Consider the following 23,105-nt stretch of genomic DNA (forward strand, 5'->3'; position numbering starts at 1 on the left):
TTTTCCTGGAGAGGGTGGCTCCTTGTGCCCAGGCGCTGTCCTGGCTGGAGCTGGCATCATGGGGCCTGAAGAGGGAACTTGTGCCACTTCTGCCAATGACCAACTCCAAGCAGGCACACCCTGTCAGGCACCAAGGTTAGTTCCCCACTGCTGGTCAGTATTTAACTTTCCACATGAGATTAGATTAAACATTAGGAGTCATTGGGATTGCAGACTGCGGCTAGCAAGGGCTTAGCTGACTGCGAGTTGAAGGTGCTCGGCAGGCTGAGGTTTCTGCACAGTCCTGAAGAGCCTGCCAACGCCAGCAAGAAGGTTCAAAGCCTGGCTTTGGAGCAAGGAATTTCATACTGCTCACGCGCTGCAGAGGTACATTTCCACTGCAAATTCTTAGTGTTGGAGGAAGTAACAAAGCTTTCTGTTTTCTTTTCCAGGAAATTATAAAGGGAATGATTTTCCTGGTATAAGAACTGACCTTCACCCCTCTCCCTCCCTCCGTCCCTCTTTCTCTTTCTTTCTCCTTCCCTCCCTCTTTTTCTCCTCCTCCTCCTTCCTCTTTTTGGTAGTGTTTTCCTTACTCGTTTCTTCAATAATTGCCTTTGGGTGACATTTTTGAAAGTTTTTGTATGGGAGTTTCATGGTAAATGTAGATAGCCACTTCTTTTAGTGTTTTTTGTATACAATTGAAAGACTTTGCTGCCTCTTGTAGGCCCAGGTGATGCTAATGATCCACTCTTTCAAGAAAAGAGAACTCTGGATTTGGGGATCAAGTGGTGGTTGTTTTCCCCAGTGTCAGGTTGCCCTTGTTGTGAATCACAGACATCTGTGACAGGCACAGCTGGAAGCAAGGGGTCATTGCGTGTCCTGAACATAGAGAACAACTAACTGATGAGCTCAAACCATGGTCTTGGTCTCATTTCTTTGCCAGTTGAGCTGACCAGCCAGAGGCAATGGAAACGGGGAGTTACTGGAATGTGTGACCTCTGTTAGGACAGCGTGGGTTCTAAGCTCGAGCCTGGGTGACATGGGTTTCCTGTTCCAGCATCATGCCCAGCATGCAAGCCCTGTGACCTAGGATACGTGATTTAAGCTCTGTGGGCTGTAGTCATTCCACCTGCCATTATTGAGCAGGCCAGCATTAATAATCTCTAGGAGCCCAGCCTGCTTTTTTGAGCAAGAATTGGTTATTGGAAATGCCCTAAATATATATGGTCACATAGAGTAGGTTGAATGATATGAAATAGCCAATATGTGGCCATTTTGTAACCAATATAAATGGTAATTTTATATATGGTTATAGAGTATTAAGTAATGGTTGCCTTCACATTACTAAACACCTTTTCTACTTAGAAGAGGGGTAAATATATATTCCAAATATGGCCAGTGTCTCTCAGTTCAATAGTTATTCTGGGTATCAGAAACGTACATCTATTTGAATATGTTTCAGCATATCCGTCAGTGAAATTGCTTTCACACACTGTGATTTGATTATTTCCTGCGGTTATGGACAGACAATGGACTGCTCAGCCCAGTGTTCAAGAAAGGGAATCTACCTTGGACTTGACTTTTTCAGCCTGGCCAAGGGGTCAGCCCTTAGGCACTGAATCCCCACAGGCCCTTTCAACTCTATGATCAAGTCTTATCAGAAAGCACCTCCTGATCTGCTCGCACCGGGCTTTTGTCCATGTTAGAAGAGCTGAACAAACAGTCAGCAGTATTAGCTCTAACAGACCAGGAAATGCTGCCATGCCCACATCTTAAAGCAAACCCAAAGGACTCCTGTGGAATTTGGCACTGAAGTCCCTCAGCTCACAGATATTCTGTTGCAGATTCTTGGATGGGTTAAGGTCCTGGGAGTCCCGAGTGTGAATATAGACTTTTGTATGTGCATAAGTACATTTTTCTGGGGAAATACAAAATCAGATTGTTTTATTTTATTTTTCACGGGATCTGCGAACCCTTCCCTTCCACTCCCTTACAAATAACTTAAGACTCACCATTCTAGTTGAATTCCACAGTACACAGGAGAGGAACATTCATTCATTCACCAAACGTTTAGTAAAGGTCTGCTAAGATCAAAGATGAATAAAGAAATCCGTGCCTTCCAGCAGCTCAAGCTCTCCTATAATTATGATTCAAATAACTTACTTTCTCTAGACACGGGTTTCCTCATTTGAATTATGTTCGTAAAGTGGAGGTTATAATCCCAATGTCACAGAGTGGTTTTGAGCATCGCATGAATGGCACACAATACATGGGTAACTGAAAACAAGCAAACAAATGGTGGTTTGTAGAAGCAGCACAGAAGAGGGATCTCCAAGCCAGACTTGGAGGATGGGGAAAATCTTGTGGATGAGATGTCCACCTACCCAGGTTTCTGAGACGACAAGAGCATCCCATCATTTTCATGTGTGAGTCGGGAGCTACTCAGCTCCTTTGTCCTGTAGAAGTTGTATTTTTCCTTCTTCTGCAGGGCAAGTCAGGGAAAATAATTTAGAAGGTCAAGGTGACTTCCGTGCTCTCTCCTGTCTCCTTCAGGACCCATTCCTCCTCCCCATCAATACTTATTCAAGTGTCCCACCCCCATCCCAGCTTGGAAAATTCAGTCTTCTTTTGAGGTGCCCTGTTCTGGATGACCTTGCTAAGCATCAAAACATACCTCTCCTATGTCTCCATTCTCTCAGTGTCCTGAAGGAACAGGGGACTAGCAATTGGACATTTCTTATGAGTCAGGTACTGGCCTAGATTTTTCACAGGTAGTGCAAAGCTAACGAGTTCCTCTGATGAAAACATTCACAGAAGGACGCTGGCAGTCCAATTGCTATTTCCATGTAACACGGAGACCTTTGGTCCCCCCTTTCAGAGGAGCCACTGGTGGAATTCCAAGCACAGTGGCAAAGCCCACAAAGGAGATATCTAGGAGGTGGTGGGCAGAGGAGCTCCAATCACCCAGGAACTTGCAATGCCTCCTCCCCACCCCGTGGGGCGAACCCGGATACAAGGCAGAGTCTCATGTGGCCCAGTGCATACCGCAATTGCTTCAAAGAAGCACTGTCCAATAAGCAAAAAGAACTAGAATAATTCCAAGTTTGACAACATCTCAGAAAGAACACCACAGAGGATCTAATTCTCTACTCAGAAGAGTTCCCTTCTTCCTCTTCTCAGTTCCTCCTTCTCCACAGTCATTCAGGATCTTCTCCCATAACCAACTTTCCTCAACACCCATCCCTGTGATTTTTCTGTACCCCACCAGCAGCCCTTTATTTTGTAAAGTTAGCTCTGATTGTTTTTTAGTTGTCTCTCTGTTCTACCCACTTTTCAATTTTGCTTCACAAAGGAAACTTAATTCTCTCTAAAGGGAGTATCTGGGGGAAATGACAGTTTTCTTTATTGGATGGAGATGGGGAGAAGGGCTGGAAGAAACAGAGGGTGAGAACACTCGCAGGTGACCTAATCCTGTCCCATCACATTTGTAAGACTAGCCCTGACATAGCACAGAGCGTGGGTGCGGCTTGTCTTCTAACTAATGAAACAAGTGTGAACTCCCCAAATGAGTAGGTAGGTCTTGTCTCATCAAAGATTAAGGAGCTAACGGTGAGGTCTTGACAGACGAAAGCCAGCCTAGCTACACTCCCCCACAGTGAACTGTATTATTTTAAGGGGAAAAAGCATGTCTGTTACATTGCTTAGAAAATGTGCTTGGCATGTACTTTGGGGCAGTCTTATCTATTTGTTATGTTTATTTTCAACCCACTAGGCTTTTCGTGGAGAGGGAGAGGAAGATCTTAGAGCTCTTTGAATAATAGGACTTAAAATATCAGACTGAGAAACGCGTATTATCTTGGTTACAGTAATTCTCAATGAGGGAAGTTTGGGGAATGTTCTGTGGGAGAAAGATTTGGAAGTTTATTTGTACCCCTTTCCCAGGAGGGACGATCTGAAACACCTCTTTCCATAGGAGGAAAGACGCATGTTAAAAAGAGGGCACACTGCTTTCATAAGGGTACTAGGCCAACCCACTATCTGGTCCTTTGGTCTTTTCTTGACTGAGTGGGCCTGCAGGTCCTGCCAATCACAGATTTACTTCCTGCCTACATCCCTTCCAGTTCTCTTTACATCCATTTGCCCCATTTATGATCCATGTTCAGCTTCGTTCTCTGACCTCCCTTTCACTTTGTTCATACCTGTAACACTTTGCACCTTGTATCGGTACTTGTTTGTGTCTCTGCCACTATACTGAGCTGCCACACACAGCGTTCATCATCTCTGCATTTCCAAATGCCTAGCCTGTGCCTAGCATGTTAATTTATTCATCAAACACCTATTGTCCCTGCTATGTCTCAGGATCTGGGCCAGGTGCTTGTTATAACCAAGGTGGACAAAGGTGGTGTGAGCCCTGCCCTCGTAGAGGTGAGAGTTGTGTGGGAAAGATGAGACCATTAATCAATAATCACACACACACACACACACACACACACACACACACACACACACACCAGCAATATATACACATAATTATCATGTTGTGAAGAGTGCTTTGGAGAAAAATAGTAAGATGTTATTGGAGAAAAGTGGTGGTGGGAACTGACTAACAGCAGGGCCAGGGAAGTTTTCTCAGAAGTGACAGCAGAGATGGGACCAAAAGGGCAAAGAGGTGGCAGGAAGAGAGGGGCAAAAGTATTCCAGGTTGACAAATGTGCAAATGTCCTGCAGTAAGAGAACATTTATTGACTTAGAGGAAGGGAGGCCAGTACGGCCAGGTGGTCGTGAGGGTAGAGTAATAGGGCAGGTCGTTAGGAGCCAAGCCAGGTAAACCCATTAAGGAGACAGGATTTCATTTTAAGAACAGCAGGAAGGTATTACATCGTTTTAAAAACAAGGAAATGATCCCAGTTCCCTCTTAAAAGGAGCACTTTGACTGCTGTGTGGGGCCGAGAGGGGCTGATATGACCCCAAGGAGATGATTTTGGAGGGTTGTATTGCATTGCATGATATCATCCAGCGGAGAGATGCTGGGCGGTGATAGTGAGGATGGAGAGGAGAGTTGGATTTGAGAAATAGGAATGATCTCTCAGGTTGTTTCTTTGTATCACTTACCTAAAATCCCTCTTTCAAATATGGATGTACATACTCCTCTCTTTGGGATCTTTGGGAAAAGCACTGCCTAGACATTGGAGATGACACAAATTGCAAAGGCACCTTCTACCCCATAACTCTCTAAAAACATGGAACATACAGAAGTCACTGCTTCATTCAGCTGATGTTTGTTGAAGGCCTGTTATGGACAAGGCATTATATTAGCTATTATGAGGTTACTGACTGATCTAAAAACAAATTAATGAAAGATTAGTGATGAAAATTTGTAACATGAGAAAAGCATAAAGAAGAAACATTTTTTCTCTAAGTATACCACCCACTATTAACATTTTGAACTATTTACTTCCAGTCTTTTTTTTCTCCATTTTCATACGCAAATATACATTCACATACATAAATTGGGATCATACTATAGTTTTATGTCCTCTATTAAGACTTTTATTGTCTGATAGCATGCATGCAAAAAATGCATATGAAAAGTTTAAAGAATAACAAAATGTGTACTCCATCAATCCCCAGCTAGGCTGAGAAAAAATACTACTATTTTCCCCTTGCATGCCCCTCCCTCCATCCCTTCAGGTAGCCAAATGTGGAAAAGATCCCCCCCTTTTTTTAACCTTGTTCATCTGTTTTAATATTTAATTTACAGCAGGAGAAAAATATGCCTACTTTATCCAATCTGACACAGACACTGGAAGATGTCTTCAAAAGGATTTTTGTGACTTACATGGACAATTGGCGCAGGAACACGACAGCTGAGCAAGAGGCCCTGCAAGCCAAAGTGGATGCTGAGAACTTCTACTATGTCATCTTGTACCTCATGGTGATGATTGGAATGTTCTCTTTCATCGTCGTAGCCATCTTGGTAAGCACGGTGAAATCCAAGAGGCAAGAACACTCCAACGACCCCTACCACCAGTACATTGTGGAGGACTGGCGAGAGAAGTACAAGAGCCAAATTCTGAATCTAGAAGAATCCAGGGTCACCATCCATGAGAACCCTGGGGCAGCAGGGTTCAAAATGTTTCCTTGACAAATGGGAAAGGCATAAAGCCAGCCCCTGACATCCACACATGAAGAGAGGCCCATGCCATGGAGCACACCCAATTGTCATTTCTTAGAAGAACCGAAGTTCCTCGCTCTCTGTTGAGAATTTTCCTGGAGATCACATGGTTGGGTCACAAAGACAAGTCACATTTCAATCTCAGTGACTGATGCGTGCTCGTCAGAGCAATATTTTATGCTGAAGACTTCTTTTACTTTCTGCGCAATGTAAATGTCATTTTAATCAATGTCAATAGTAAAAACACAGCCAAATTTGAAGTAAAGTACCTGGGCAGTGGCAGTGGGGAGTGGGGATAGAGAGATTTACAAAGCACTGTAGCTTCTTTCTCATGAAACATTATTTTATATGTGACTGAATTTATAAATAACCCAGATGTATTACCCAGAAGCTGAGGTTCAAAATCTACCCTTTGGCTCACTAGACTGACATCGGAGCATTTATTAATTCATGAATGTATGTAGAGTCTGAAGTGATAATGAACAAAACTATGGGTTTACTTTATGGGTATTGCTTTCCTGGCATTTAATTTATTTGGAAGTCTGAAGACAGAACAAATATTTCACAGGGGCAACTAGTCCATGCCAAAGAAGAATCTTTAAGAACTACCCAGTGCAAACATTTTTAAACAAACATTTAAAGTTTTACAGAAAATTCACTTTTAAAAGTTCTTGTTATTATGGGAAAAAATAGTTGTAACATTTATAAACAACTTATTCTTTTCACTCAATTTTATTTTCTTCTCTTTACAATGACCTATCTTTACTTCTGTTTGAAGAGACTAAAGGTAAAAAAAGTGTCTGAAGTGCTATGTCTGTTGAAAATCTAGACAGTAATTGCTTAATGTTTTGCATTATGGGGTTCATGAAATCAGAGAACATCAGGTCCAAAAGGCACGTTGGCGCTCATCGCATTCTTGTCAGACCATTTCATTTATAGATGACAAATTTGCAGTCCGCAGATTAGGTGACTTCATTCATTAATTTAATAAGCAACATTTAACATCCATTTGTTGGGTCACTGGCCTAGACCTGAGGAGTACAGAGATGAATGAGACTCCCTGAGCTGGAGGAACCCAGTCAGCAGAGAGGGAGTCAGAGATGGAAACAGCATGATGGTATCACGTGACAAGCTTATAACAGAGATCGACACAAAGTGGGCAGAGTTAGAGCAGGGACAGGAGGGCAGGCCGCACCGTCACTGTCTACTCTCGGAGGAGCTGAGAGCAGGAAGTCAATGGCAAGCAAGATGTGTGAGGCTGTAGCTTCACGAAGCTTCATGTCTCCTGGCTTACCCTTTCCTCCTCCCTCATCTCCCCATCTATTCAGCCAAGGCAGAGCGATTGGGAGCAAGGCCTCAAGTCTCCGGGCGCTAAGACAAAATTCACAGAAGGAGCCCTTCTTCAAGGCCTGCTTGGAGGATGTCTTCTGTCCACTACCAGGTTTATCTCTTCAGCATGAAGTATGTACAAGGTATCTGCTTCCTAATAATAAGCATGCAATTACGCTCACAGACGCATTTAATACCGTGTTAGGGAAAAGCCATTCCTATTCCAAGGGCAGATGTGGCAGGAGTGGCTTCCTTTCTCAGATCAGACACCCAGAAAAGCTGTTGCACACAAGGCATGCATTCCAATGTGAGCACAGCAGTGACCCGGGTTACAAAATCCTTGCCTTGGGTCAGGATCGACACGGCGATCCAAGGTTTCCATCCGGTGACAAAAACTATCACCTTGAGCAGACGGTGGTCGGGCTCCTCTGAGGCCTCTGTTCAACGGGGCCTCAACCTTGAACTATACACAGCGCAGGCTCTTGGCACAAAGTATTTCATGTCCCTCCCCAAACTAAGGGACTTGAACAAATGCCAGCACAGTTTCTAACAGCTCGCGGCTGCATCCCTAGGATGCCCTTTCAAGTCCCGCCCGAGAAAGCGCCACCGGCCCCCTCTGAAGCTCACCCCCTCTGATCCCCTCCCTCGTACAGCAGTCCCTTTAGAAAGCCTGCGATTCTAAACCCGTCCTCTCCACTTCTGAGATGTGAATCGTTCACCGCCCGGAACGGTCCCCGCGCGGTGGGCACCCGGGGGCAGGAACGACTGCGCGAACTCTGCACGCCTGTGCTAGGCGTTTGCTGAACGACGGAATCGGGGGACCCAGCACCGGGCGCCCCACTGCTGTCCCAAAGGAAACTGCATGCATTTTGTCGGAGAAGACGAATGCTCAACTTGGAAGCTTCTTCGGGGACCGGTGGGTCGTCAGTCGCAGACCGCAGCGAGGAGACTCCCGGGAACGCGGGACGGCGGAGGGGGAGGGGCCGCGCGACCCCGCGCCCCGCGGAGGCAGCCTCCTCCAGCTCAGACCCTTTCTGAACGGGAACCCGCCCTGGGCCTGTCCCACGGGGTCCGGCCCTCGCCCCGCACTCGGCCAATCATGACCTGCGACCCCCGTCACTCCCCAACGACGGCGGCCGGGGCCTACTGCGCCGGCGCGCGGAGCACTGCGCCCACGGAGGCCGCTGAGGCCTACTGCGCCGGCGCGCGGAGCGGTGCATTTCGGGACGTGTGATTTTCCCGCGGCATTGTGGGAATTGTGGTTTGCGTGCCCGCCGGACGGAGGCTCCGCGGTGACTTCGAACTGTAAGTGGATGACTTGTGGGTCTTCGGGATCCTGCCGTGAATCCCGACGGCTTTTGGGGGGCGCTGGGGTGTCCGGCGCCAGCCCCGCGTTCGCGCTGTGTCTCCGAGATGCCCTCGGCCGCGCGGCGCCGGCTCTCGGAGTGGGAACCCGGAGGGTGACGGGCGCCACGGCGCCCACGCGCGGAGCGTGCCCGCCGAAGGACCTAGGCCGGCCAGGCGCCGCGAAGGCCGCGGACCCGGCGCGGGAGGCGGCGTGTTGCGGCGGCCGGCGCGGTCCGGGCGCGGCCCCGCGTGGGTTGTGGCCGCGGGGCGAGGGAATTGCCTGGGCGCCCTGAAGGGTGCGGGGCAGCGGCCTCCCCCGGCCCTCGGCGTCGGGTCCGAGCGGGGCCGGTGTCGCTGCCAGGTGTCGGGGCCGGAGGGGACCCCGGCGCGGCCCTCGGTTACCGGGGAGCGAGACCCGCTCGCCGGCCGCTGGGGACCCGGCGGCGCCCGGGGTAACGGGGCGGGGGCGGCGTGTGGGGACGCGCGGCCCGGGAGCCACGCCGGGCCCGGAGGGAAAGGGACACCGGGCCGGCGCTGCGTGGGCCGCGCTGCCTCGCGGGCCTGCCCACGGCAGTCCGATCGCTGTCGTGGTTTGGAGGGGAAGTCCGGCAAAGGGAGGAAACCCCCACGCTCTGTGTTTGCAGTCGAGGAAGTAGAATTACTTCTATGGAAGCCATTGTCGCTTTTGAGTTGCGAGCGGAGACCGGACGGTTCCGGGGTGAGAGTGAAGCGGCCCGCCTTCCTGGGTGTATCCCTCCCACGCCGGCCCCGGCCCGTCGGCCTGCGCCGCTCAGCCCGCGGGCGCCAGCCGCGTGTTTCCCGTGTCGCAGCAGGGGGGCCTGGGGCCGCGGGGCCGGCAGCCTCGGGTCGCGCCGTGGCTCTGGAGGTGTCGGCTGCGGAGGGCCGGCGGGGGCGGCGCGTGGCGGAGCGGGGCCCGGGTCGTGGGGGACGGAAACCTGTGCTCTGCAGGCAGCGGGCGGGTGGGCTGCGCTGCGCCGCCCCGCGCTCTGTGCCCCGCCCTCGCGGGGCCCCTTCCCCCCTTTGCAGGGTGCGCTGCTGTACACGTTTCTTTCCTAAAGAGCTTGAATTGTATTGTTCTAGGTATGAGGTGGAGGCAGCTGCGAGCATATTTTTAAAGTCAGACCCTGGTGCCATCAGAGAGAAGGGTCACTTACTAATTGCAGAGTTGCAGAGCGGGTCTTCGGAGTCTGGTGTTTTAAAAATGAGAGCACGTTGGTTCAAAGGAGTTCCTGACTTGCCCCGGCCACGTGACGTGCCAGGGGTGCCCCCGGAGCAGGGTCCGGACCTCGGGTCGGCCCGGTCCTCTCCTGGTGGCTCTGTGTGCCGCGCCCTCCTGACCTGCGGTGACTGCCTTCCCCCTGCGCGCCGCTTGTTGACGCTCTAAAGTGGGGCATGGCCGTTAGTGCAAGGACAGACGCTGATCATGATAGTATTTACTGCTGGCCACGTGCGGAGCGTGGCGCCTTTTACAATTTACAATTTTTTACAAAAAAACAAACTTTTTGCAAAGTTTACAGTTACAGGTTCGCCATAATGTTGATGAGATGCCGCAGGAACTTAACTCTTGTTGTATCAATTAGCCTGGTAAAATTGGTTTCATTGTAAGTCTCAGTACCTGTTGAAGACATTTCAGGAACATCACGTCTCCTGTTTGCCAGAGGGCCAGACCCCTGGGGGGTCTCTTTCGTTTATTTCCTCCTATAAGCTTTTTGGACCAGTTTGTTGTCCTTGACCTTGGGAATCAATGCCTTACCTCAGTTCATTAGGTATGTAACATGGCTTCAGAAAATTAGTGGGGAACAGCCAAACTCACCTACTCTCTTTGTACACAACTCAAAGCAGGAGTTGTAAAAAGAAAATTTACACAACTTTAAACATTTAATTTACAACATGGCTAATCCCTGAGATTATTGGAGATTACTCAAAGTGAAAATTCTACCAACAGGTTGTAACAGGAATGTATTTAGTGCAGGTCAGAATCTGCTGCTACTTAAGGACAAAGAGGCCCTTTATACATGATGGTAATGAGGACCTTCAATCTCCATCATCACATTTAAACAGATTTGTGGTGTAAATTCCTTTTGTTAGCTTATCTGACTTTGAAAAGGTCATGGGGAAAACTTGGTTATCCTGTACCAACTGCCAGCTTGTTTACCAGCTACTATGACCTTGAATAGATGAGGTATGAACTTTTTATGTTTAGATACTTTCATAAGTGAAAGTTTTTATAAAACATCTTCCCTGAAGTTCATGTTATTACCTCCATTCTAAAGGCCTGTGAAATTTTGTTGCTTTACGTCATTCTAATTGTAAGGACATTTAAAGGAAAGCTTCCCTATGATTTTTGAGTACAAAGCTCTCTGCCTGCATCAGGATAACTGGAGCCAGTTTGGAGGGCTCAACTCCCAGTTCCCCAGTGTGTGAACACATTACATATGTTTCCTTGTCTTTGAAGTGGAGAAAGTGGACTGTACCTCATAGGACTCATGTGAAGAGTAAATGAGTACAGCATCTAACACACTCAACCCAGTTGGGCACAATAAAGTGAAGCTGTGATTATTATGCTGTAAGTCTCCAAATTTCAGAAAAAATAGGGGCCCAGAGCCCATCTAGTTGACACCCCTTTTCTTCATTTACAGATGGGACCAAGGCCCTAAGAGGGAAGTCATTTGCCAGAGTGTGTAGGTTCTCCATCTAGAGCTCAAGTCTTCTGACTCTTGGGGTATGTGTTGTAGTCTAAAAATAGTGACATGTGATGCCTCAGAGCAAATCCTCTGCTGGCTGTGTCCCTGCCTTGTCACTTCCTGCCTCACCTTGCCCTGAGTCTCCCTCACATTTCAGAGGGAACCTGGATATAAATTGCTTTCTTAGGACAATTTTTTCCCTATTGTTTACTCTCCTCCAGATATTTTTTAAAAACCAGGATTTGCTTAATTAACACTCAGAGGACCTGAGGAACACTCACTCATCCACAAACCAGCTCTTGTTCAGGGCAGGAGGTGGGTAGAGGAACCGATTTTGGATCTGGGCTCTTATATTCCCAGATGAATGGAAAGGGAGCACATGTCCCTTAAGGAGCAGCACTGCCACCTCTGCTTGAGCCTGTGCTCCCATTCCTGGCACAGATCAGCCAAAGAGATCTTTCTGCTCACCAAGAGCCAAGCCTGTCTCGGCCCTCACCCAGGCCATCTGCTGTCCACCAGGCTCTGGCTCAACTTGTTGGGGACACTTAAACCTCCTTTCTGCAAAGCTCGCCGTCTTTGCTCATGTGCCCTCTCTCTTCATCAAAGGGAAGTCTTCTGAAAAGGGAGTCTGCTCTAGAAAACCTGAATTCACTTGATTCTTCTTTTCCCCACCAGACCAGCGAGATCTGATCTTCCAGCTCCTTCTCATGTGCTTGTCTGAGTGGGCCTCCGTCGAGCAGAAGTGAATTCACAGTTGGTGCAGCATGAACTGGAAAGTGAGAATAGTTTTAAACATTTATGGCTTGAGTTTTTCTTTCTCCTGTTTGTAAAAATTCAGAATAAGAAGTAAATTACAACAAGAATCATAATAATACTTAATATTTTCAGTTAAAACGTACAAGTCTACATTTACTCACCAGACTCCTGGAGGAAGGCTAGGCCTTTTCTTTGGGCATCAATTGACCTCAGATCTGCCTCACTTTTCTTGCAAAAACTACAACCTTTTAAGTTATACCTACAATTTCACATTTTGGTTTCTTTAAAATGGATTAAGATCTTACATGTGAAATCTTTCTAAATTTGTATGCTCCTCTTCCCTGATCTTTTACATATGTGTTGCCAACACACTTGTTTTTTTTTTTTCAACTCAAACTTGAAAAAGCATTGAAAGCATTCAACTTAGTTTTCATGGAAACAATCTTGTTTACATAGTCATATTTCCTAAGTGTCATGTTTAAATAAATTACTATAGCATCGCGTACAACTTAACCTGGCTGGGGAATAAACACAACTGACCCCAGTAAAACATTGGATTTAGCTGGTAGAGAAGTTCAAGGGCAACTGAAGAGTAGCCTGCCAGCTGCTTTTACAGAGGAAAAGGAGTGGCTCGCAATAAATCCCCACAGTAGGTGGCATGAGGTGGAGGTCGGCTAAGAGAGCAGCCTCGAAAACCTATTTTATTGTAGATACTCTGAAAAGTATAAAATCAAATAAAAATTACACATCGTCATACCATCCGAAGAGGGCTACTTTGAACAATGTTGGTGTATTTTTTCAAGATATGTAAGTTTAGTGTATATTTTCAAACTTAGGATCTCGTATGTACTTTTTCAATTATTATAAACATTTTCTAGTTTCAGACATCCCTTAGGTTTCTAGTGCAAGGAGAACTGGAAAGGTCTGGAAGAAGGATCAGGGAACTGGGAGAGGACCGACCCGCCCTCCTTCCCCAGCTCCTTGGGGCATGGGACTTGGGAAGGGCTGTGGAGACTGTTCTTTAGAAAGAGCCTGGTTGCAGTTAAGAAGACAGAGTGAGGATTCTGTGAAGAGACTGGAAATGTAGGAGTGTTTATTTAGCATGTATCCGGGTTCCAGAGCTCACTGTGGAAAGGCTGGGGAGGAAAGATGAGGCAGTGAGAAGATGTAGGGGGAAGAGCAGAAAGCAGTGTGGGGTGAGGTTTAGGGAAGGACTGTTACCCTTTGTCTTGCTGAAAGTCAGTAGGGATGATGGAAGTGATACTAAGCGCCCCATCAACAAGTGTCAGAGCTTCCTGCGTGATGCCCTGAGGTTCTCACACTTAAGAGTATCAAAACCACCTCGACTAGTTAAACAGTGCGGCTTTACCCCCCTGAGTCTGATCGTATAGGCCTGGGCTTTGTGATTTACCAGGCAGTGCACAGAGAAGGTTTTCTTTTCCTTGTAGAGTGACCCACTTGACCACCGAGGCAAGTCCTTATGACAAAAGGAGTCCTTCCTGTGTCAGGAGCAAAATCTGCCCAAACCTTCCCAACTTTGAACAGACACACACTGCACTCTAGCTGCCAGGGAACAACCTCATGTTTCTGACACCCTGTGGTGGCAAAGCAGTGGCCTCCCCTTACACCCTGACCGCATAGAGCCCCCTGAGACTGAAGGATTATGTGGGCCCACTGCCTCCTGTGCCCTCTCCTTTCTGGCACGTTGGGCCTGTGGTCATTAGCAACGGTCAGCCATGCCTGTGCGTTAGCAAGTGAGTGTGGCCTCATTATTTAAGAAGTCAGCCATTCTCATGACACAGGTATTGGGGTTTGTCTAAAACAATTGGTGTAGGTCTAGTCCACTCCAACAATATTTTGTTCATTTACCTCTTTGAAGGTTTGCCCATTTCAAGACTTAATATGAGGGATTTGTTAGAGATCAAAGGAAGAGATTTAACGTGACTGAAGTTCAGTACTTGAGAGGGGCAGGAACGGGCCCCTGAAATCTTTCACTTTTGCCCTCGTAGAGTCCTTGACCCCTGCTGCCACTGCTTTGCCCTCTCTCAGTCTCGAAACTTCTGCCTCTTGCCTCTGCCTCTCTAGTACCTTTAAAAAGAAAGTAAATACAGAAACCACTTATCTGTGTCCTTTTGTTGATGTGCTTCCATTTCCGTGAGTTTTCTGAATCTGGTTGCACAGTGTGATAAAAAAATACTGTGAATGCTGTTGCCGAGTGCCATCCAACGGAAAGGCAGGGATCTTCAATATGGAAAGCAATGCATCAAACCTTAGTAACTGTGTGTGACAAGTTTCAGCTTGTTAGTTGTAGCTTTGGGTGTGAGCTACGGTTGAGAGAAAGTGTGTTTTAAAGTGTGCCATAAATCATGGATCATGAACAATGAATTAACATGAAATTTTATTTCAAACTGTAAAAAAGTGCTAAAGAAACACATGCAATGTTAGAATTAGTTTATTGTGATGCTGCAGTGACCACAAAGACGGTTCACACGATTTCGTAATGGTCGTGAATCAGTTGAAGACTAGGAGAGATCGGGATGTCCTTCAACATCAGAAACCCAAGAGAATGTTGCAAAAGTAATGAAATTATTTGATCAAACAGGCGAATGACTATTAGGGAAATTTCTGAGGATCTGAACATCATTTATGGTTCCATTCAAAACATTTTAACAACAGACTTGAACGTGAGGCATGTGAGTGCAAAATTGTTCCACGTGTTTTGATTGTCAAACAAAAGCAACAGTGTTTGTCAATTATGTTGGAGTTGCACGATCATGCTGTTTCAGGTTCCAGCTTTTTAAGACTTGTCATCATGGGAGATGAAACTTAGGTTTATGGTTATGATCCTGAGAACAAGGTTCAGAGTTGTCAATGGAAATCACCCAGTTCTCATGTGAAAAAAGCACATCAATTAAGATCTAACATCAACGTGATGCTAATTGTGTTTTTTGACCTTGATGGAATTGTGCGAGCTGAGTTTGTACCCAGCAACACTACGGGTACTCTGACTATTATAGGGACTTATTAGCGCATTTAAGAAATGATGTGCGTAGAAAGCGGCCTGAGAAATGGGCAAACGGTTTCATCCACCATCATGACAACACTCTGTCACATATTGCTTCTGCTATGGCAATTTTTGCTAAATAAAAACATTATGATATGTTCCCATCCACCTTATTCACCGGATCTGGCACCATGCGACTTCTGGCTCTTCCCCAAAGTCAAAATGATTCAGAATATTGAGGCAGCCACCACAGTGCAACCAAAGACACTCACGAAAGAGGACTTCCAGAACTGCTTCAGAAAGTGGCAAGAACGATGGGATAAATGTGTTCAAAGCGAGTGGGAGTATTTTGAGGGGGGTTAATGGCAATGTGTCTTTTACTGTAACAAAAGTTTTTTTCAATTTAAATATTCAACATATTTTTTGATCATGCCTGTAACTGCTCCAGCGAAATTTTGTGTTTAGCTCATGGGGAACCATGGGCTGTGATATGGATTGGAGACTGTTCCCAGTATAAGTCAGTGCCCAGGTAGCCTAGAAAGTCCTAGTGAACTGAAGAGAGGTTTATATTGACACACAGGTGATTTTTGCCTCCAAGGAGGCAAAATAAGGTAACACTTGACATTCTTGTCTTTTTTAGCTGGTTTATAAATGTGGAGTCAAGCCTCATCTCTAAAATGAGAACCTTCAAGAAGGTAGATGAATTAGAGAATTATTTGGGGAAGATAAGAGAGGTTTGTAGCAAGTCTGAGGGAGGAAGGACCTGGAAACCACATCAGTATTCTAAGCTGCTTATATTTGTCAAGATAAAACATTTCATTTTTGCAATTTTTTTAGTTATTATACTATTATGCCAGAGTGATCTTTCTGAAGTGGGTTTGTTGTATTTATTCTTCACCGTTAAATGGTTTTGTGGTTGAAAGCTGTTATCTAGTTAACTCAGTGTTCCTGTGTTCTTACTGTTTTAACTAAAACAATTTAAATATTTGGATTCCTCCTTTTGATATCTGTTGTGTTCCTATTGCTTCACATCATAACCTTCCTCAAATATCTATAAGTAATCAGTAAATAACTTCAACGTTCATGATTTTGGTTGCCTTTGGTAAATTCAGTAGCCAAGCATTTGTTTATTCGCATAATTTAATTGTAAAATTGGTGAGGGTGGGGGAGAGCATCACGTATGTTGCAGACTCACGTAATGTTGAAGAGTTCAGACTTCGGAGCAGTCAGAACTCGGTCAGACACTAACCTTTTCAGACTTTGTTTTCTCAGCTATGAAATTAGGGCAGCCTGTGTACCTCACAGGATATCATGAGGACGGAAGGGAAAAGTCTCTGTGAGACACTTAGCGCACAGTAAGCTCTCAGTGGATGGTAACTGATGCTATGTCTTCTAACTGTGAAAAGTACATGTAGGTCTGAGTCATAAAAATGTTGAATAACATTACAGGAACATATATGTACATAATTTGTGATCTTACTCCATTTCATTGAAAATCAGGAACCAGTGGAAAGGAGACTGGCATCCTTTAAAATCTTCCATTCTAGCTCTGACCTCGTAATGAATGAGCTGTGTGCCGTGGATGGGCCTCTCCACTGCCACTTTCCTCGTTTGTATAAGAAGGTGGTGGACTAAGTCATCTTTAAAATCCATCTAGCCCTCCAGGTCTGTGAGCGTGTTCTCCGCTAAAGTTTTAACTGACTAGTTTCAGATCAACTTGAAACTCTCAGAGGGACAAATATACTCCCCATAGTATTAATAGAGTCTCTCTGGAATTACATCTAATAATTGATGTTTGGCAATTGAACCTAATGATTTCATTTGAATAAATCCTGCCTAGTCCTTTAGAATGACACTGAGCAAAGGCTATCATTCATTTGTTTGGAATGAATTTTTAATCACACAAAAACTCATAATTATTCAGATCATACTTATCATGTTTACAAAACTACTATAGTATTTGCCTTGAGATACTATTCTATATAGATTTTCATAATGAAACCTATTGGTGCAAAGAATAAGTCCAATCAATAGTTACTCCCTAGATTTCATTTTAGCCAATGCGTTCAAACTTCCAACAAAAAATTACAGGAACAGTGAATAAGTAGCTAATAAAATTTTGAGTTGTATTTCATTTTTATATTTTGCTTTCAAGTGCCAAAGCTAATGAGTAGAGGGAACCAAAGGAAATCATAGCATACTACAGCTGGAGAATCTAGAAGGAAGCTCAGGTCCAGCCTGTCTTCGAAGCTCAGAAAAGTCAAGTGACTGACCCAGGTCACACAGTCAGTGGCAGGGTGAACCTGTAACCCAGGCCCCCTGGCCCTGGCTTCCTTTTACTGGACCATGCCACTGCCTCAGAAGCAGAGGGCCTGGGCAGTCGGCCAAGTGCACGGTCAGATTGTGAGAGACCAGGGCTGTTCCATCTGCAGACCACTGGTGGGCCTCTGTGAAGCCAGCAGCAAGGGGGACAGGAAGGACACAGCTAACACTAACACTAGACTGTTAACACCCTGGGGACAGGAACCTTGTCTGTTCTAGCCTCGTGCCTGTTACACAACAGCTGCATAGTAAATGTTTGTTGAATAGAGGAACATGAATCTTATCAATTATAGAACATTTAGAATCATTTCTTCTTTAAGGTTCTTGAACACGTTCCCCTGCTGCTGTATATCTTGGCAGCGAAGACATTGATTCTCTGCCTGGCATTTGCTGGAGTCAAAATATACCAAAGGAAAAGATTGGAAGCACAACAGCAAAAACTGGAAGCTGAAAAGAAGAAGCAATCAGAGAAGAAATATAACTAAAGGGAAGTCAAAGGTACCGGGACTTTGCAAGTATGAAATATACATGGGTTTGGTGGCCAATCAAAGAATGTGATAGTTCTGAGAATTCCGCATCCCTCGGGTGGGTCTGAGCTGTGAGGGCACGTGGCCCACCTGTCACTGAGCAGCTCTGTAAGGCGAGGCAGAGCCTGACCCTTTCCCCCGTCTGCTGATGAGTCAGGGAGCATGTGATTAATCCATGCTTCTGCATGCTTCTTACTGGGAGCAGCGGTGCTTAATAGGTACTGAGTCACAGGACTCTTGAGAAGCTAATAAAAGCTTCTTAGAAAAGCACACATACTAGAAACACAAGTATGTGTAAATCTGAGATGGGGGAGGGGAAGGGGGTTATGCATCGTTTGACACCCTCACCTGTACCCAAGACTGAGAGACCTTGCTATCCCTGCAGGATAAAGTCTGACTCCTGGGTATGGCCTGTAAATCTCTTCTGTGTGTGTCCTTAACCCAGGACATGTTTGCCCCCTGTGCAGCCACTCCCCATGCTCCTGCAGACCACGATAGACTTTTGTGCCCCTTGGCCTTTGCTTGTGAGTCCCGTGGCTCGGAGAGCCCTTCCCGATGACCTGCTCCCAGGCAGGAATTAGGACTCATCATTGTGGCCCAGTGCCTGTCACAGCACACACAGGAGGTGCCCAGGATGTGTGTGTTGAGTTGAGGCACCAGGAAATTGTTATTCAACCCCCACTATAAACTGAACCTATGACATTGAGCAGTTTCCTTAATTCTGGTGTGCTGATTCAGTTTCTTCATTTCTCGAGTTCTGTGCTTTTCTGAAAATTAGGATTCAACTATGGTGGCAGGGGATTCTAGATCAGTGGTCCCCAGCGTTGGCTAAAGATGAGAATTGCCCGATGAGGGTGCTTGTTAAAATGCAGGTTCCCAGGCCCCAGCCTCTGCGAAGTTCCATTATGTCTGTGGTCGGGCCTGGGCATCTCAGCAGCAGGTGGCTGTAGGAAGGGGCCCGCCCAAACCCCTGTCCATCCTTAGATTCCATGCTTCTGTAAATAGGAGTTCCCTTTTGTAGTATTTTGAGACTTAAACTGAGTTTAAAAGCAAACGTATTGGTAATTACAGCATCACTTAGAGAGTGACTATTATGTGCTAGCGTTTTGCCAAGCATCGCACATACGGTGCCGTTGTTCCTCCTCCTGACTACCCTGTGACGTCCACTCAGATTGAAAACATAACTCCCACCGGACGTGGTGAAGAGCAGAACCAGGACTGAAGCCCCGTCAAACATTCAGGCCCCAGCTGCATTGCCGGTGAGTGCAGGAAGGGGAGCTGTCAGCACGCGAGCTCCTGTTACTCGCCCATCCCTCACTGGTCCTCAGCCAGCTGCAGGCCTCTGCCGGGCAAAAGAAGTTAGCGTGGGACTTTGCCTTAACAACAACAAAAGTTGTGTTGACTGAAACTCAGTAGAAAGACTAGGGTGGGGGAGAGCAAGCACGTCGAAATTAAAAAGGATGAGGGAAGGCCGTTTTCAGTGAAATGTTGATTGAATTTCCATTCTAGACAGTCATCATTTTGTGTGTGATACCGAGCAAGGAAGAAAAGATGAGGTGTGAGATCATAAACACTTCTTCCCTTTCACAAACCGCTGCAGAGGCCATCAGTGGAGGGGGATGGGGGGGCTGACACAGCTGAGCTTAGAGCTGACCAGGGGGTTCCTCCCTCTCCCCTCCTGGGCTGGCAGCTCATCAAAGCCTGGAGCCTTGTTTTAAACAAAAGGGATTTTTCAATGGAAGGGAAATTATGATGCTGAAAATACATTCCCTAATAGATAAGCTTCCATAGTTTCTGTTTGTTAAGTCTAAATGGCTGAATGTAAGCGTTAGTGCTGAGCGAGTAAAGCTCTGGCCCTTATCTTATCAGACATTCCTATTTATCTCTTTGGTTCTTTTTTTCTAGATTTTGCACTTTACATGTCAGCTTGAGTGGACTCCAGCCGAGAAGAAAGACTTAATTACTGAATGTTGCGTCAGAGGACAAGTTCCCAGCCTACAGCTTTAACTTAAAATGATGGGACTTTTTACACGCTTTTAAAAGAAGCAGTATTTTCTTTAGTAAAATAAAACACCTTTGTAAAAAGGGTGTCTGTGGTCTTTGGACTAGACCAGCTGGACACACACACACACACGCACGCACGCACGCACGCACGCACGCACTCACGCACTCACTCACCCTCTGCCAACCCACACCCCTCCCTCCCAGCACTGCCTGGCTACAGGTGAGGCCCCACAGGGCTGGCCGCAGAATGGCATCTGCTGTGGGGGAGGAAAGCTCGGCCTGCTCCCCTTCACCCACCCCTCCATCCCTCCCTCTAATCTGCTGTCTTCCCAGACACTCTCCTCTTTCCTCCTACAAGCACTGTCCCCCTTCTGTGTGTTTTCACTGAGGTGGAGGGAGGCTGTGCGCTCATCCCCGGGGAGCGTGCAGCGACCTTCAGCAGCCAGGACGGAACCAAGTCTCGGATAGTGGAGTAAAGAGAGGTCCCTGGGTTCTTGATCATGCGTCCATCGTAACAGCCCTGAGCTGCCACCTCAGTACTTATTGTTTGTTGCTTTGGGGGTGGGGTGGGGAACGTTCCATTTCATTTAAATCTCTGGTGAGGTCTCCACTGCTCATAGCCGGATCTAGTACCCCGGGCCTTGTCTCCATTCGTAAAAGGAGCTTAGTGGTCACTGCCCTGCCTGTACAAGGTGCTCATCTGAACTGGATGAGGTCACGTGTGTAAAAGCGGTTTGTGTATCTGAAACGATCACAGTGGGAGCGGTGCGTACCGCCTGGGTGGGCAGCTGAGCCTCCTGCTTGACCAGGCGTGGCTCCAGGAACCCAGCTGCGCCCAGACCTTCCTCAGCTGGACAAGGCCAGAGCCAGCGGGCCTCCGGCTCCGTTTGCGTCTTTGAGTCTTGGCCTGTTCCAGGGCAGCGCCATTCTGACATCACCTCAGGAGTCGCCCTGGCCCATGGGAAGGGAGTGGGGACATGGTTGTTGGTGATGGCTAGAGAGGAGGGTATCTTCCATCAGCCAACGTCTCAGGATCCCAGCGCCAGCGGCATCAGGAGGCCTGTTCCAGAGGACTTGTGCACACGGGGTTGCTGTGCATTGTCACCCAGCGTTTATTTCATACACTGGCATCTGAAGAGATTCCGGGCTGTGCTCACCAACCTCCCCGTCCACCCACCAGAAGAAACCTCTTATTGTTAATTCCCTAACTTACTGCAGATGTCTTACAAGAAAGGCCCAGAACCAAGTTGCCTTTGATCAAAGTATCATAAGATGTGTTTCCTCTCACCATGGCCAGTGATAAAAAGCAAGAATTTCCCTCAAAGAGTGAAAAGGAAATGAGGTCAGCCACGTTAGGTCTACATGTGGGCACTTGCGGGAACCTGAGTCTGGACTAGACTAGCCGGGCCTTCCGTTTGTTGAGGTGGCAGACATGTTGGAGTGGCTCGGCGTGTACTAAGCATTTTAAAGCCCTTGACCCTCGTTTACTAATAGTTGAGCCTCAGGGAAGTAACTTGTCCACAGTCTCACAGTTAATAAGCTGGAAAGGAAACTTGAGATTCCAACTAGGTCTATCAGATTCCAAGAACCCTAGTGTACTTTCCATTACTTTCTGCTGGAAGTTTCCACGCATCGTGTAAAGCAGCATTTCTTAATTATGAATGCAACACTCTGTAACTACATTACATATTAAAGGTAGTCTTTTTGATCTTTCTAGTTATGCTGATGCTCTCTTTCCCCTGCTTTTCTAAACGAGGCTGCTAAAGGAATAGAACCTTAAATTCGCCTTACTAGAATATTTTGGCTTTGAAACAAAAAAAGCCTTTGTTGATTTATCTTGCTCATCTGATAACCTAAAAACCTTTTTTTTTTCCTCACTGTAAAATAATGTGTCTTTAAAAGGTATTCTGCTTCTCGCTCAATCTGTGTCGAAACGCATTTTTCTTGTGGCGTTCAGTTGGATGTGGCTGTTTTTGCCAGATGGTGCCCAGGTTGATGTCAGAGGGGAGCCTAACGCCATGTGAATTGGAGCGTGAAAAAGAAAAGACGGCTTCGATAGCTAAGCCAAGCATGGTGGTTAGGTACCCGGGCTTTAGAATATGACTGGTCCAAGGGACCGCTCAGTGCCTCAGTTTCCTCATTTGAAAAATGGGAAAGTGATAGACCCTACCTGATGGGGTTGTTATGAATAATGGCTCTAAGCGTGAATCTGGATTTGAACCTCAGCTCCTCCACACTGGAGCAAGTTGCATATCTTTCTGTGCCTCATTTTACCCCATCTGAAAATATAATAGTAGTTCCTACATCACAGACTGTTGTGAGAATTAAATGAATTAAGCAGGTGTAGCTGTTAGTGCTTTTTACTACAGAACTCTGGGTAGCTGTGCAATAAACGTGATGTCAGAGCAAAACGTTCGTGTCCAAAACCCAGGCCACCTCCACTTGGGCCTGCAGAGTGCCAGCGCGTGAAGTCACCAGTAGGCTTGCGTCTTACCGTTTGCTGGGAAGGAACTGAAATTTTATAACATACGTGAAACAGATAGTGAAAGACCACACAACAGTTGTTTCACTGGTTAATTTTTGATGGGGAATGCAGTATTCCAGTTGGCAGAAGACTTGTTAGCACCTGTGGTCACGTGAATGATGGTCCCCAAAGGCATCACTGGGAGCCTATGAATATGACCTTATATGGAAAAAAGATCTTTGCAGATGTAATTAAATGAGATGAGTCTGAATTATCCAGGTGGGCCCTACATGCCATCACAAGTGTCCTCATAAGAGGGAGCCAGAGGAAGACTTGAGAACGTCAGGTGGCCAGGGTAGCACAGATTGGAATGCTGCTGCTACCAGAAGCTGGAAGAGGCAAGGAACGGATTCTCCCTTACAGCCTCGGATTCTCCCTTACAGCCTCCGGAGGGAGCGTGACCCTGCCAGACACCTTGATTTTGACTCTC

The 23,105-nt window shown here is 46.6% G+C and overlaps 2 protein-coding genes and 1 long non-coding RNA gene across 9 annotated transcripts; 2 read left to right on the forward strand and 1 right to left on the reverse strand.

The window, feature by feature from the left end:
• Window positions 1-258: 258 nt before the first annotated feature.
• KCNE2 (potassium voltage-gated channel subfamily E regulatory subunit 2) lies at window positions 259-8,791 on the forward strand. Its single transcript, XM_081071300.1, has 2 exons — window positions 259-366; window positions 5,744-8,791. The coding sequence occupies exon 2, from the start codon at window positions 5,756-5,758 to the stop codon at window positions 6,125-6,127; it is 372 nt and encodes a 123-aa protein (XP_080927426.1). The 5' UTR covers window positions 259-366; window positions 5,744-5,755; the 3' UTR covers window positions 6,128-8,791.
• On the reverse strand, window positions 2,037-7,253 carry LOC308507055. Its single transcript, XR_013994819.1, has 4 exons — window positions 5,822-7,253; window positions 5,095-5,272; window positions 2,367-2,464; window positions 2,037-2,259 (listed from the first exon to the last, which is right to left on the reverse strand). It is a non-coding gene; the product is annotated as an uncharacterized lncRNA (long non-coding RNA).
• On the forward strand, window positions 8,735-20,232 carry SMIM11 (small integral membrane protein 11). 7 transcript variants are annotated; one of them, XM_081071318.1, is made up of 6 exons: window positions 8,775-8,791; window positions 11,494-11,576; window positions 12,214-12,314; window positions 17,941-18,118; window positions 19,250-19,406; window positions 20,053-20,232. In XM_081071318.1, exons 3-4 carry the CDS (start codon window positions 12,303-12,305, stop codon window positions 18,103-18,105), a joined length of 177 nt encoding a protein of 58 aa, XP_080927444.1. In that variant the 5' UTR covers window positions 8,775-8,791; window positions 11,494-11,576; window positions 12,214-12,302; the 3' UTR covers window positions 18,106-18,118; window positions 19,250-19,406; window positions 20,053-20,232. The 7 variants fall into 7 exon arrangements, with proteins under 7 accessions (XP_080927446.1, XP_080927444.1, XP_080927445.1 ...); XM_081071316.1 differs by lacking the exon at window positions 8,775-8,791 and adding an exon at window positions 11,760-11,853 and having other exon boundaries at window positions 9,545-11,576; XM_081071320.1 differs by lacking the exon at window positions 11,494-11,576 and having other exon boundaries at window positions 8,735-8,791.
• The last annotated feature ends 2,873 nt before the right edge of the window (window positions 20,233-23,105 follow it).

The sequence above is a fragment of the Rhinolophus hipposideros genome (genome assembly GCF_964194185.1).
Source record: "Rhinolophus hipposideros genome assembly, chromosome: 2".
NCBI classification, from domain to species: domain Eukaryota; kingdom Metazoa; phylum Chordata; class Mammalia; order Chiroptera; family Rhinolophidae; genus Rhinolophus; species Rhinolophus hipposideros.

Coding starts and splice junctions, on each gene's coding strand:
- KCNE2 (XM_081071300.1), top strand. CDS start 5,756: ATGCCTACTTTATCCAATCTGACACAGACACTGGAAGATGTCTTCAAA.